Source organism: Procambarus clarkii, chromosome 52 (genome assembly GCF_040958095.1).
Source record: "Procambarus clarkii isolate CNS0578487 chromosome 52, FALCON_Pclarkii_2.0, whole genome shotgun sequence".
Taxonomy (NCBI): domain Eukaryota; kingdom Metazoa; phylum Arthropoda; class Malacostraca; order Decapoda; family Cambaridae; genus Procambarus; species Procambarus clarkii.
Genome location: NC_091201.1, coordinates 11806014 through 11821751, shown reverse-complemented (window position 1 = coordinate 11821751; position 15738 = coordinate 11806014). Strand labels below are relative to the sequence as shown.

At 49.3% G+C, this 15738-nt stretch overlaps 1 protein-coding gene across 4 annotated transcripts in view; it reads left to right on the top strand.

Annotated features, from left to right (window-relative positions):
• Window positions 1-15738, top strand: part of LOC123751622 (NFX1-type zinc finger-containing protein 1-like) — a 311404-nt gene that overhangs the window by 143921 nt on the left and 151745 nt on the right. For all 4 annotated transcript variants that reach the window (XM_069304304.1, XM_069304303.1, XM_069304305.1 and 1 more), the window contains exon 6: window positions 14128-14277. In XM_069304304.1, the coding sequence (XP_069160405.1) occupies window positions 14128-14277 (150 nt within the window). The remainder of the gene's footprint in view (window positions 1-14127; window positions 14278-15738) is intronic.

Here is a 15738-nt window from a genome sequence, read left to right as displayed (position 1 = left end):
GATGAACCGGATTAAAGGACCCGAGAGCCATGAGGGCACTACGAGAGTCAACAACAACTACAAAGGAAGACTGACAACGAGAAAGCAGGAGACGAAGAGCATAGAGAATAGCATAAAGTTCCGCTGTAAAGATGCTAGTCTCCGGAGGCAAGGGACACATATAAGTGCGATCAGGAAAAACAACAGAGTAGCCAACACCGTCCGCTGACTTAGACCCATCGGTGAAGACAGAAACGGAGCGGGAGTGAGAAGAAACGTGTTCGAGGAAAAGGCGTTTTAGAACCGTAGGAGGGGTAAAAGCTTTAGTGATACGGGTCAAGGATGTACAAAACCGCGGAAGAGGGACCCTCCACGGGGGCAAAGAAGGAACAACACGAGGAGAAACATCAGAAATACGAACGGAAAGAGAATCCTGCAGGCGAGATAACCGGACAGAAAGAGGGAGGTGGTGAAGAGGAACAGGAACCGCAGGAGGGGTAAAAGTTAAAGCACGACAGAGGCGAGAGGAAGGATGTTGCAAGGACCGCGTAAGATAGCGAAGACAGTAGCGATCACGGCGGTCCTGGAGAGACAGGAAGCCAGTGTCAACATACAAGCTAAGGATGGGAGTCGAACGAAAGGCACCAGAACTGAGGCGCAACCCAGTATGGTGCAAAGCATCAAGACGGCGAAGAGTAGAAGGAGAAGCAGACGAGTAAGCAGGGCAACCATAATCGAGCTTAGACAGGACGAGAGAGGAATGTAAAGCAAGGAGAGTGCGCCTATCTGCCCCCCCAAGAAGTATGGGACAAGACCAAGTGTCAAGGAATAACCCCAAAAGCTTCGCGGGATCTTTGTATTCAAGGGGATGACCATAAAGTGACAAAGAGGGACGAAGAACAACCCGTTTCCGCGTAAAAGTCATGGCACAAGTCTTAGAAGCAGGGAACTTGAAGCCATGATCTGTGGCCCAAGATGACACGGCATCAATTGCAAGTTGAAGCCGGCGTTGAAGGAGAGGCGAATCATCACCCTGACAACAAAGGGTAAGATCATCGACATAGAGAGCGGAGAAGACACCAGAAGGAAGAGAGGAAAGAAGACCATTGAGGGCAACCAGAAAAAGAGTAGTGCTCAGAACACTACCCTGGGGCACACCTTCGTATTGCTGAAAAGAGGGAGAGAGAGCGGTACCAAGGCGCACCCGAAAGGAACGACGAGAGATTAAGCTGCGGAGAAAGAGAGGGAGATGACCACGAAGGCCAAAAGAATGAAGTTGAGATAGGATATGATAACGCCAAGTGGTGTCGTAAGCCTTTTCCAGGTCAAAAAGGACCGCAACAACGGAGGTCTTCGCAGCAAAAGCAGTACGAATATAGACCTCCAAGTTCACCAGGACATCTGTCGTGCTGCGGCACTTGCGGAAACCAAATTGAGAAGGGGAGAGGAGGTGATGGTGTTCCAGGAACCACATCAGACGAACGTTAACCATACGTTCAAAGAGTTTGCAGACACAACTTGTGAGAGCAATAGGGCGAAAGTCCTTAGGGGAAGTACCCAGAGACCCCGGTTTGCGAACAGGGAGGACAACGGCATCGAGCCAGCCCTCAGGGACTGACGACGACTCCCAGATCCGATTATACAGACTCAGTAAATACTGAGACGTGCTCGGAGGGAGATGGAGAAGCATCTCATAATGAATACCATCGGAGCCCGCCGCCGTAGAACCGCAGAGGGCCAGGGCAGAACGAAGTTCAGAGAGAGAGAAGGGATCATTATTGGGAAGCTGAAGATGAGTGCAGAAATCTAAAGGACGAGACTCAAGGACAGGTTTACGAAGAAGGAAAGATTGGGGAAGATGAAGACCAGAGCTAACAGAAGAAAAGTGGGAACCCAGTTCGGAAGCGACCTGCAACGGGTCCGCCACAAGAGTATCATGGAGGTGAAGGACCGTTGAAACATCGGGAACGAACTTACCCGCTATCTTGCGGATACGCTTCCAGATCTGGGCCAGAGGGGTTTCGGACGTAATTGTTGAGACATAAGATGCCCAACATTCACGTTTAGCCGTACGGATGGCCCTACAGGCCACCGCACTTGCTTTCCGAAAGAAAAGAAAAGAATCGGTCGTCTGCCTACGGCGGTGCCTCTTCCAGGCTGCACGCTTACAGCGGACAGCCCGAGCACAGTCCACATTCCACCAAGGAATGAACTTCCGTGGACCCCGGGAGGAAGAGCGAGGAATAGAGCGGAGGGCAGCGTTGAAGACAGTGTCATGAAAAAGGAGGAGAGCGCGAGAGAGAGGCAGAAGGGAGAGGTCAGAGAGAGCAGCACTGAGGGTAAATAGGGTCCAGTTTGCCTTAGCAAACTGCCACCTAGGGAAAGAGAGGGAAGGGCGAAAAGAGAAAAAGGAAACAAGGGTGGGGAAATGATCACTTCCATGGAGGTCATCAAGAACCTGCCACGTGAAATCTAAGTAAAGAGAAGAAGAGCAGAGAGAAAGACCAAGACAAGAAAGGGTGCGAGTCCGAGAGTCCAAATGAGTGGGCTCACCAGAATTCAGAAGAGACAGGGAAGAAGAGAGGAGAAACGGCTCAAGGAGGCGACCCCGGGTATTCGTCAGAACGTCACCCCAAAGAGAATGACGACAATTGAAGTCACCCAGCAGGAGCACAGGCTCCGGCAAGGAGTCTAGGAGGTGTTTCAAATCAGGAAGAGAGAGCGGGACATTCGGGGGGAGATAAATGGAACAAACTGTGTACCATTTCCCTACAAAGATACGAGCAGCAGAACAATGGAGAGGCGAAGGAAAAAGCAAAGGAACAAAGGGAACATCAGAACGAATCAAGAGAGCAGAAGAATTAGAAGCCCCAGCAATGGCTGGGGGGGGGGGAGAGAAAGGAATAGCCACGAAAACGACCAGGACGAGAACCAAGCATTGGCTCCTGGAGACAGACACAAAGGGGCGAAAACCGCGAAATCAGAAGTTGGAGTTCGAGGAAATTGGCGTAATAACCTCGAACGTTCCATTGATGAATGGACAACGACGAGAAGAGAAAGGACAAAAACAGAGAACAAGGAAGAAATAAAGGCGAAAGAGCAACAGAGCACGTTAAAGAATATCAGGGTCGGGATCAGGATCAGCAAAGTCAGGGTTAGGGGGCATGGGTAAACTGAGCAAAGACGGAGGGAAGGAAACGGGAGAACAGATCAGAGGAGGGCGGGCGGGGTCCGGAGGAGGAGGAGGAAGAGGAGGAGACAACGGAGAGGAGCAGTCAAGGACAGCAGCAGGAAGAGGGGAAGTAGAAAGAGGGGAGCGCACCCCAGCAAGCGCAGCAACCGAAAGGGAAGCAGGGGTCAAAGAAACCTCCATAGCAGGAACAGGGGGCGTAATCACTGAAACGGGAGGGAAAGGAGCAACAGAGCCAGAAGTAGGAGCTGAGGAAGAAAGCGAAGCCTTCTTACCCGCCGGTGAAGAGGAAGGAGAGGAGCCAGGCTTACGCTTCTGACTTAAAGAGACCGGTGTCCCAGCAACTACGTACCGGGCAACGGATTCCAGTGTCTCAACAGGAGAAGCCGAACGAGAGCACACACGACGGCCGTTAGGAGAGCGATGGACATCCGCCCGCACCGACAGGCGGTGGGGAGAGCCGATAGATGGAGGAAGAGGATGGGAAGGAGGATCGGAGGGGGACGAGGAAGAAGACACAGGAGACACGACAGACCAGGTAGAAGGAAGGGGAACCCCAGACAGAGGACCAGGAGGAGGATCCTTCGGGAGAGAACCCAAAGGAACAAAGGAGGGGGCAGTGGGCGCATCAGGGTCCAAGGCCCGGAAACGGTTGTGAGTCTGAGGAAGGCGGGAAGGACGAGGAGAGGAAGAGCGCAACACGCGAGCATAAGAGATATTATCATAAGGCGGGAGCCGGCGAACCTGGCGTCTCGCCTCAGGAAAAGATAAACGCTCCCGGTGCTTCAAGTTGAGGACGGCTGCCTCAAGCTTGTAATGGACACACGCACGGGAGAAGGTAGGATGGGCCTCACCGCAGTTGAGGCAACGAGCCTGGGGAGAAGTGCACTCCGACTTTGAGTGACCTTCGCCACCACACAAAGGACAGAGAGAGACAGTCCCGGAGCAGCGGAGGGCACCATGCCCAAACCTCCAGCACTTGTTGCAGAGCCGAGGAGAAGGAATGTACTCCTGGACAGAGCACCTGGCACCAGCAAGAATGACAGAGGGTGGAAGGGTCCTACCATCAAACGTAATCTTCACAACCCGGAGGGGTTGACGACGACTACCACGAGGGGGACGAGTAAACGTGTCCACCTGGAGAATAGAATGGCCCTGGGCAGCAAGGATATGTTGAATATCGTCGTGGCAGTCGCGCAGGTCCCGAACACCGGTCGCAACATGGGGCGGGAGCAAAATAGTGCCAACACTGGCATTCAACTGAGCGTTCTTCGAGACCCGAACAGGGGTCTCGCCAAGGCAGGATAAGGCAGCCAAGCGGGAAGCAGCATCCTGAGAAGGAGCAGCAACGATACGGGTACCGAGACGAGTGGGGTTGAAAGTAATGGAGGCATCCACGGAATCAACGAGATGTCGATGGAGGGAGAAATCGTCAGGAGGCGCAGAATCAAGAGGGAGGAGATCAAAATATTTGGCCCACGAAGCGGGACCAAACAAGGCTTGATAGGTAGCAGAACTGGAAGGAATCGAGCGAGGGCGGCCGTGACGAGGACGGCGGTGAGAACCCCCAGAGAGAGAGGGGTTAAAAGGCGCAGTAGTTACAACTAGAGAAGGAGCCGCGCCAGGGGACGAGGTAGTCACCACTGGGGGCTTGGGGCTCGACCCAACCACAGAGGAGGGAGGGGAGCCAGGGGAAGGAGTCAGAGAGGCCAAAGAAGGAGCAAGGTCGGGGCCCAATGCAGCGGAGGCTACAGAGCCCGGTCTTCCAATACGGACCGACCCGGGGGCTTGGTCGCCCACCCCACGAGCCTGAGAAGGTAAACCAGAAGCAGCCGAAACAGGGAGTATCATCATGACGAAAAGAAGAATTCATTCACGAATGTGCCCCCACACCCACCACGGAGCCACAATTAGAGGCAGGACACCCAACAAGAAGCTATCGCCGATCTTGCCGGGGCCTCCTAGGGGTGCGTCGTGAGTATATGCCCCACAAACGCCACCTTAAGAAACCGACAGTCCGTCGAGATCGGGTTCAGTGACGAAGTGAGGATTGACAATAAAAGGTTCCCCTCGCTCTCGACGTCGGGTACTGCAGTTCTACGGGTGCAAGAGTATGCCTCCTCAAGCACCCAGGCGTCAAAATAGAAGAAGTCCAAGGGAAGAACCAGAATGAGCAAAAGGTCGGCAGGAAATGGCAAGCAGATAGGAGAAGAGGGGGGAGAAAAACGAAACAGAAGGAAAAGGAAAAGATGCCCAGCAGAATTGGAGAGGACGGCAGCAGGAGCACAAGGCTAGAAAAGGACAGAGGACTGTCCCAAGGAGCATCACACTCCGGCAGCCGCCCACTAAGCCCCCACATGGCGACAACGAGCTGAGCGGGGAGGGGGAGGAGGAGTAATTAGGCCTCCAGAAATGCTTACAAAAAAAGGAAATCTAAAACTAAACGAGTCTCAAACAAAACTCATTCGGCTGTACAAATCTCTGGCGCACCTCTAACTGAACTACTGTATCCGGGCATGGATACTCCACCTTCAAATGGACTTATATGCTTTAAAAAAAAAGCTGAATGCAGAATGACAAAAATTATACGATAACTCAGTGACATCTTATGCCTCTTGTCAATATATATGTTAGTCTCTTGACTAACAACACTACCCACCAGACGACAGGGCTGAGCACACTCACACCTGCAAAAAAAACAAAAAATGAAAGATATTAATCCAGACCAGTTCACTAAAAGGTTCAATATAACTAACAAAAGGGACAATTGCTTCGAGTTCAATAAACTATATACTGTACTTGGATTCGCGAACCTGGAAGTCAAGATTCGTTATTATAGGGTTACATGAAGACGTGAACAGGAAGCCTGTAAAGAGCTTATCGAGGGCTCTCTTGGCCGTCAACAGACCTTTCTCAGGTCCGGGAATGCAACCCACAACAATCACCTCTATGCTACGAATAAAGGTAGGCTCTAAGATAAGCCGCCGGCATTCGGTCAACTTTGAAGCCAATAGAGATCAAGGTCCTCAGGGTAATTCAGATAAGTTTCGGAAAACTAATAGATATATTTATTTACATGGCTCTCCTATAGTAAAGGACAGGAAGTCTGTAAAGCTTTTTAAGGTACCACTAGACCAACTGCTGAACCTCCCCAGGCCGTAACTTGCCTAACTACTGGGTACCAGTTTCCTGTAATGTGAACAGATGTCTCTGGGGAAATGAAATGTTGCAAAAAATAACCTTTTTGTGCTGCCAAGGGACTCGAACCTGGAACTTTTCGACTGTGACCCGATTGAACTTACTACTACACCACATGACTCAATATATCTTATGAGTTTAATTAAAGAGTTGAGCCATCAACTTGGAAAGAGGCACTCTCATGATACCAAACAAAATGCCTTGAAGGAGATAAATGTTGCCTATAAATACACAGTTAAGAACTAGTGAGAGAATGGTCTCTCAGTTTCCCACAACAAACTTTAAGTAACACATCACAGAACAACAGCAGGTGAACAAGACAAGAAATGAACTCTAATGCACTCACATTGTACATACGGAGGTGTACAAAGTCTATCTCCATTAATAATGGCTTATTTGGAATCACTCCAGAGGTCATACTTTACCTGAATTTACCTGAGAGCCACTAACACTAGTGGCCTCGACGAGGACAGGAAGCCGGTTGCTTGTCGAAGGTGTCCCCTTCGACATTTAAGAAATTTGATGATCCTTTCTAGTTTAATTTAAAAGTTAAGAGTTTTGTCATATACGGCTTCGGCGGGTTAGCGGTTCCAGGAGGTTTATAACCCTGTGGGTGAAAAACCACCATAATAATGTTAATTAATAATAAATAATGTTAGCATCATAATAATCCTGAGGACCGTGGTGTGTTTATCAATGAAGAGATAAAGAGAGTGGAGCATATTCTTTGTTAGAATCTAATGCTAGGCGTCAGCCATCATAGAAGGCTACTGGCGGGAGTATTCTGCATCAGTCAATGGTGAGAAGACCACTAGGTCAGGTCATCTTCAACAGTCAACTCAGGATCGGTGACATAGCCATGATCTCAGGATTCACATCACCTCGGATGAGCCTATGTCATCCCATTATGCTTGGACGTCGGCAGAACAACCTATCACTGATTGGCTAATCCCAAAGACAAAGCCTGAGCTCACTAGTGTGCTTGCCACACCAAATCAGCTATTCCTGCCCAGAATACTAATCATAGAAAACGGGTGCTTTTTTGCTTATTGGTCAATAAGTATAAACACACTGAAATTGTTCATTAGACCATCAAGTTAATTGGTATACTTATTCGTCAAATTATTGTGCAAACGGCTGTATTACTTTGTGGTATATTTTCGTCAAATTAAGTGTAGCGACTAGAAAGGTACCATGGGATACGTCCAGAGGCAAGAAGATACGATACGAAGATACAGGACAAGATACGCATAGGGCGAGCTTTGAAGTGGGTACAGCTGAAGAGGATTCGACGTTAGAACAACCCCTTGCTGAGTTGGGGTTGAGGCGAGGCGCCGAGTCGGGTCAGAAAAAGGCGGCAGTGGTAGTGCTTCTTTCTTCTTGGTGGTGACATTCAGTCTGCTGGTGGTGTCTTCTTTCGTGAGTTTTCTTCTTTTCTATCTTGTGTCTGCTTTCTTCACTAGCGTCTCGTGTCTTCTTCTTATTCATTATTTTTCTTCCGTAACTTCACATGATGAGGTTTTTGTTCCTTTAAATCAGAAGGAATGAGGTTTGGCAGAAGAGTGGCTTCGTCACATTCATTTAGGATGGAAATTGCATCAACATGGATCAAATATGCATTTCCTGGATCTTCTCGATTTTCTTCATAGCGCAAGTTGAAGATTCGACTAGTAAGTCTTCTAAATTCAGGAGATCCATAATCGGTGTTACCTCGTTGCAGTCAGGTCTTCTATTGTAGGAGAGTTTTGGGTCAGTTCTCTGGGCATAGGGGGGGGGGGGATTTTTTTGAAGAGGTTAGGTTAAGGATTTGGGATGAGACCGGGGGGGGGGGGTTAGTGAGCTTCAACATCCACAGAGGCAGTAGAGTCATCATCACTTGAAAAGCGAAGGTGTGCAGAAGCTTCTTGTGAAGGTGTTCAAGGAGCTATAGCAAGTGCTGGTTCAACTGGAGATGGTGGCAATGATTCAGTTGCGACGTTATGATGAGGAGGAGGAGGAGCGGTACATGTAGGCGGAAGCGAAGTGCAGCTGCAGAGATGGTGATGTTAGAAACTGAAGTGGTGGCAGTGGCTGAAGCTGAAGTGGTGGTGGTGGCTGAAGCTGAAGTGATTGCAGTGGCTGAAGCTGAAGTGGTGGTGGTGGCTGAAGCTGAAGTGATGGCAGTGGCTGAAGCTGAAGTGGTGGCAGTGGTTGAAGCTGAAGTGGAAGTGGCTGAAACTGAAGTGGTGATGGTGGCTGAAGCTGAATTGGTAGTAGTGGTTGAAGCTGAAGTGGTGGCAATGACTGAAGCTGAAGTGGTTGCAGTGGCTGAAGCTGAAGTGGTGGTAATGGCTGAAGCTGAAGTGGTGGCAGTGGTTGAAGCTGAAGTGGTGGCAATGACTGAAGCTGAAGTGGTGGCAGTGGTTGAAGCTGAAGTGGTGGTAGTGGCTGAAGCTGAAGTGGTGGCAATGGGCGAAGCTGAAGTGGTGGTAGTGGCTGAAGCTGAAGTGGTGGTAATGACTGAAGCTGAAGTGGTGGCTGAAGCTGAAGTGGTGGCAGTGGCTGAAGCTGAAGTGGTGGTGATGGTTGAAGCTGAAGTGGTGGCAGTGGCTGAAGCTGAAGTAGTGGTAGTGGCTGAAGCTGAAGTGGTGGTAGTGGCTGAAGCTGAAGTGGTGGCTGAAGCTGAAGTGGTGGCTGAAGCTGAAGTGGTGGCTGAAGCTGAAGTGGTGGCTGAAGCTGAAGTGGTGGCAGTGGCTGAAGCTGAAGTGGTGGTGATGGTTGAAGCTGAAGTGGTGGCAGTGGCTGAAGCTGAAGTGGTGGTAGTGGCTGAAGCTGAAGTGGTGGTAGTGGCTGAAGCTGAAGTGGTGGTAGTGGCTGAACCTGAAGTGGTGGTAGTGGCTGAACCTGAAGTGGTGGTAGTGGCTGAACCTGAAGTGGTGGCAGTGGTTGAAGCTGATAGTGGTGACAGTGGCTGAAGCTGATAGTGGTGGCAGTGGCTGAAGCTGAAGTGGTGGCAGTGGCTGAAGCTGAAGTGGAGGCAGTGGCTGAAGCTGAAGTGGTGGCAGTGGCTGAAGCTGTAGTATTGAGAAGTTCCTCTGAAACAGTAAATGTTGGGAGAACATTTGCAACGTTGAGTTTGGTGAGATTTTTTTTTTTTTTTTTTTTTTTTGAGATATATACAAGAGTTGTTACATTCTTGTACAGCCACTAGCATGCGTAGCGTTTCGGGCAAGTCCTTAATCCTACGGTCCCTGGAATACGATCCCCTGCCGCGAAGAATCGTTTTTTCATCCAAGTACACATTTTACTGTTGCGTTAAACAGAGGCTACAGTTAAGGAATTGCGCCCAGTAAATCCTCCCCGGCCAGGATACGAACCCATGACATAGCGCTCGCGGAACGCCAGGCGAGTGTCTTACCACTACACCACGGAGACTGTAAATTAGAACGAATTCCTTGTAGTTCATACCTGCTATCATTTCAGCCAGGCGCGTAATGCGAAGACAGTACTAATAACGATGTTGGGAGCCGGCAACTGGTATGGTGCAGGCTGGCATGAGGATGATTGACCCGAGGGAGGTGGTGGCGGTGGCGGCTGAGTCGCTGAATGGTTGGCGGAGTGGGAGCTAGGCCTTCAGTGGCTCCATTGGTGATCTGGTCATGTGTGCTGGCGATACCAAAGCAGCGGAATCCGTTATCGGCAGCAAAATTAGCGTCTTCTGGTGTCCTGAATGTAACCTTCATGGTGATGATGTGGCTGTCAGTTACAGAAATGAACTTGACAGTGACACTAGTCAAGGAAGAATTCTATTCAATAATGCTGGCGATGACGTCGGTGGCAGCTTTTTCAGAGAGTAGGGAGGTTACTCTGCGGACAAACACTGTTCTGGCTGCGAGGTAGTGACGTGGTGGGGTGAGGATTAGGTGTGCCTTCTCAAGAGCAGTGAAGTAGTGGGGGTCATCATAGTCCCTGGCGCAAGTCCCACTGCCTCCACTACCACTCAGGAGACTACCACCAGGACGACCACGAGGTCAATTTCAACACAGACTCCAGAACCACCCATGCCCCGAGCGGCACAAACAGAGGTAATTCCCTCTCCAGCTCCCAACACTCCTATCATCACCATCTCAGCAGCCACCCCTAGCAGATGTGCTGTCTACAAATGCTAACAGCACCACCAACGTTCCTAAAATACCGTCTACCACCAATCCACGACACCTGAGCTTACCTAAGGCTGCGAGGCGAAAGTCGAAAACACCAACTACGGAGGTTACGTACTCCTCAGACGAGGAAATCTTAGTAGGAGCTCCACCTCCGCACCACAAATACGACACCTACTCGGCACAAGACCTCTTCATAGAGGCCACCTCACCAAACTACAACGACAGCACGGCTCAGCCAAAGTCGCAGGCAAAGAAAAAACGGAAAACCTTGAGGTCTACAGGATCCCCACCTGCTCCATAACTTTTTTTTTTTTTTTTTACATGCAAAACATGCAACTTAAATACAATAAAAACAACACAGAATACAGAACAGAACAAAAGAAAACAATAGACCACCGGCCAGAAGGGCCGACAGCATGTCCCAATAAACCACAAACACGATAAAGACATAGAAAAATACAGCATACAACAAGGTATAATGCAATGGCATACAAGGTATAATATAAAACAATGGCAAAGTATAATACAAAGGCAAACTAGCACAATAACATCACAAAACAAAAGCGTCATAAAACAAAACATACATCAAAGGCACAACAGGGAACATAACAGTACAAACACAATACATCCCAAACAAAACATAAAGAGCAAACACGTACAACAGGTAAAGTACGCCATAACAAACGGAAGTTAAAACAAAATGGCACAACCGAACAAAGAGCACTCGCCAACAGCCTGAAGGGCACACAATATGACAGACACAAGCGCATATGACATCCACACAAATACACAGGAACCGCACACCCACCCACCAGCCATACAAAGAAAACCTACAACATACACCGGAGCACGCAGGAACCGGGAAACAAAACCCACCCCACCCACTCACACACACACACCCCATCCGCACCGTACACAACAGGAAACATAGAATACACAGAAATCATTTGCGAGGAACAGCGTGAGAAATGTACTTCTCCGGGAAAACACCGGAAGGATACTTCGCCTTGTAAGCTTCCCAGACTAAATCTTCAAGGTCGGTAAGGTTTTTGACCCCCCCTCGCCCGAGGGGGTATCATAAACTCAGGAACATCTATATCGGGCAGCATCGGCCAACGCCCGAGGTCACTGACGCAAGTCGCATAACGAGGCCGGGGAGCGCCATCCACGCCCATCGAGGAAGCAGACGACACTGGAGAAGCGGACGAGGGCCGCCGAGACTGCCACGAAGTCGCACACATAGTAGCAGGGGCCGGACGACGAGACTGTAGCACCTCCATGGATACCGCAGGAGACACGGAAGAGACTGCTGGAGACGGAAGAGGCGGCAAGACCGCTGCCGAGGAAACGGATAACGAGGAAGGGGCCACAGAACTCTCAGAGTGAGCATCCTTTCGCAACACCATCACCAGGCCACCCCGCTCACCACCAACCACAGCAGGGGGAACCACTCCCCACGAAGAACCGGAGCCACCCCACGCAGGCGACGCACCTGAAGCAGGACCCTCGGACACCAGACCAGGAGGGGAGGCCGAAACGCCGGCACCGGCATCCTCAGGCAAGTGTACCTCCGCCACCACCGTAGTGTGCACCACATCCGGAGCCACCCCACCATCAACGGAAGGACGACACTCGTCGAAGTCGCCAACTTCAGCCCACGCAGAAGAACGCCGGGAACGCTTAGGCTCGGGCCGCACATCATCATACCCGGAGGCAGACTCAGCGACCCGCGCAGCACCAGCCGAGCGAACCGACGCACGCCGCAGTACGGCAGCCTCCTCAACCACACGGGGCACCAGGCCAGGCACAGGAGGGAATGCCGGATCCACCCCAGCTCCCAGCACAGCCGGAACAGACGGCGAGGGTGCAGGGACAGAGACAGACACAGCAGAGGAAGAACTGGAAGACGAGGGTCCGAGCAAACGGCAGTTGGAAGAGGCTCAGGGACACCAGCCGGAGCAGGCGGAGCACTAGGCGAGGACACAACCTCCGGAGGAGATGCGGCAACAACAGGGGGCGCAACAGGCGGAGCAACAGCTGATACAGAGGGCACCTCCTCAGCCGAAGAGACGTCCACACCCACCGAATCATCCCCCACAGGAAGGGGCGGAAAATCATCCTCACTGAAGAGATTCACTGGTGCAACAGCAGGCGCAGAACAGTCAGCAGCCTGATGGCCCAAAAGACCACAACGATAACACGTCCGCGGCTGACGGGCGTAAAACACCCGAATGTTGTACCCCATAAGGCGCACAGAGGACGGAATATCCGCCTGGAGTCTCATGCCCAGGGTGCGAATGTTTAACCTCACACCCTTAAGAGGACTAGAAGACACCACGTTCACCCTCACACTAACAACTGCGCCAAACCGGCCGAAATACCGCCGTAGCAGAGCCTCTGGAAACTCCAAGGGAGCCCCATGCACACTGATGTAAGTAAGTGCACCACTTTTATCCGAGAGGGTTACAGTGCCCGCACCATCCGGCAGGGGTAGTGTCCGCCCCTCGTATCGCCGGAGAAAATCGTGATATGCCACCTCCTCTGCGAACTTCACAATTGCCCTACGGGCCGTTACCAACTCGACCCCATAAATCGCAAACACAGCGACAGAGAGCATTTCACAAGCCAGGGCAATCTCCGGGTAACCAGTCCGCACAGAGAACTCTAGTCCCACAGACTGAGCCCGGACGACAAGGGGTAGAAGGACCCCCATCGTAACGCCACGTCAGCACAGGCGAGCAGAGACACACCCGGCCCCAACCGGCCGAAACGGGCTAACAACACCAACTCACCTGCTCCATAACTGGTACAGCCAGCCCTCCATGGCTGAAAACTGCCATAAAGACCCCTATCCATCGCCAGATCTATAGTATCAGTTATTGATACAGATAATGGCTCAAAAGAGCCTCCACTTACGGGCGCACAATAGCCCGTCCTACTGGAACTTCTTGTTCTGAGTAGCTGAATCAAAAACAACAACAACATGGGGTCGCAGAGACCCCTGTAATGCCGCTGCACTGCTGAACAGCAGTTAGGGTCCTCCATCGTCGGCAACGTCGAGTGGTTGCATCATATAGTGGTGCAACAGTAGTTGTAGAGATCAAGTCCAGGATCTCTGACCTGGTAAGGGTCCGATCGCTTCTGAATCTCCCCTTGATCCGGTAATTCATGGTATACAGGTTTAGTACCAGAGGACTGCACTTTGCTTAAGAGGCCTTCCGTCTCTTCTCAGTATAAAGCACCAGGCTGGGAGTGAGGTCTGACCTCGTGAGTAAAGCGCTCAGAATCAAGCAAGAGGACTGTGGGAAAGTATACCACTGTGATCGTTTTGCATCTGAGTCATCGGCATCGTGAGATGCAGAGAGGTGCTTAGCGAATGTTGTGTGTAATTCAGAGGTGCCGCCACAGAGAATGTGAAGGTGAGTCATTCGGTATGAGAATGTGAGGTAGACGTACTGTAAGTACAAAATTGTTTTATTATGTTATTGCCTATCAGCACATCGATCCCCTTAAGATCAGCAAGAGTTTCTCACCTTCCTGCGCAGCAGAAGTTTTGTTTCAGCAGAAGTAAATAATAAATATATATACGATATGCATAAACATTTATTGCTCTTTCAGAATGAAAATGATGACAACAACAGCCACGAGAATTTGCATGAGGGTGAGCTGATCATGGCTCTGTGCCGCCATCTGATGCTGCAAGGCTACAGCTCAACAGATATTACCATCCTCACTCCTTACACTGGGCAATTCTTTCTTCTCAAAAAGGTAATTAGCTATGTCTAGCCTTTTCTCCACTATTTATATATTGATGATGCCCTGAGAACAATTTCTTGGATTGGAGTTTAACCTAAAAAATCCTCTACAGTTACACTGAAATTAAATTTGTAAACCTAATACAATTTTTAAATAAATTAATTGTAATGAGGTACATGATACTGTATGAACAACATTGTATTGGGTGGGGTCAGCAGTCATTGGTAACTGTTCACTTGTGGGCAGGGACTCGGGCTACTGCTGTAAGAGTAAAGGAGCGCCCTCTCCCGAACAGGCTTCCAAATGTAAGGGTAGAAGACCCTAACATTATAAAAAAGAAACTATTTACCACCTGCGAGAGGGAGGCAACTACATTTTCTCTAGTAGGCTACTCCAGGACATCAGGATGGGGGAATCAGGGTGTACTCCAAATCAGGGTGTGGGAATTGTGAACCGCCTGTAGTCTGATGCTCACACTCTTGTCACCCTCACTGAAGTCCTTGGGTTTTCGCAATTTATTCAAAACCTCCACTTCCTGAAACTCTCCACAGTAATCTTATAATCAGGCTAGCTAGTAAGTACAGACCAGATTTGGTAAGCTTAACTCCACCCCAAGGTCGCCAAGGTAGGGAGCAATAATACTTACTCTGATTTTCATACAATTTACTAGAAAATATACATAAGATGCATCTCTCAACACTCAGTAATATTCAACAACGTATATATTCAAGATATCTAATCTATCCACACTGCAAAATCACTGTTTCTCTATATATAAATAGTTCACAATATCCTTAATTGCCTAGTGGTCTTTATATAAGCACAAATTTACTGACTGAATTATCACCATAAACTATCCTTAAGACTTCTCTTCTATCAACAAATTTGAATCTTCCAAATCATATACTGTAGTCCTATTAACATTCTACAGTAATCTCAAATAATAAAATTATCTTAGGGCACCGATATAAACAATATAAAATCAATTATATAAAAATTGTATCATTTCATCTCAATGGTACATAAGTATTTATGTCTCAGACCATGAAATTTTAATATTGATTTCTAAATATCAATAAAACATAAGCAATAACATATAAATGTTGTGAGATTTATATTTCTCTCTGGAAGTAGATCCTCTGTAATTGCAGAATACCCACAGGAGCCTCACTTCAGGCACCAGATGTGAGATTCTGTCTCAGCCAGAAGGACTGCACAAAGGCCAACACGTTAAGTGTCAGATGTGAGATTATAACCTTCAACTGAAATATAGTCGAGAGCAAACGCCAGAGTTCAGTTACCTGATACTCCAAATCACTAGGTCGTTGAATCCTCAATTGTTTGTAGCTATCTTAAGGGTAGTCGCTGGGTTCTCACACCGAAAATTAGTATTCAGTGTTTGAGTTATGCTTAGGTTCGAATCCATGAGCCGACATTCATTAAATACTAGAGTATCTGAAGTTTTTTTTTTTA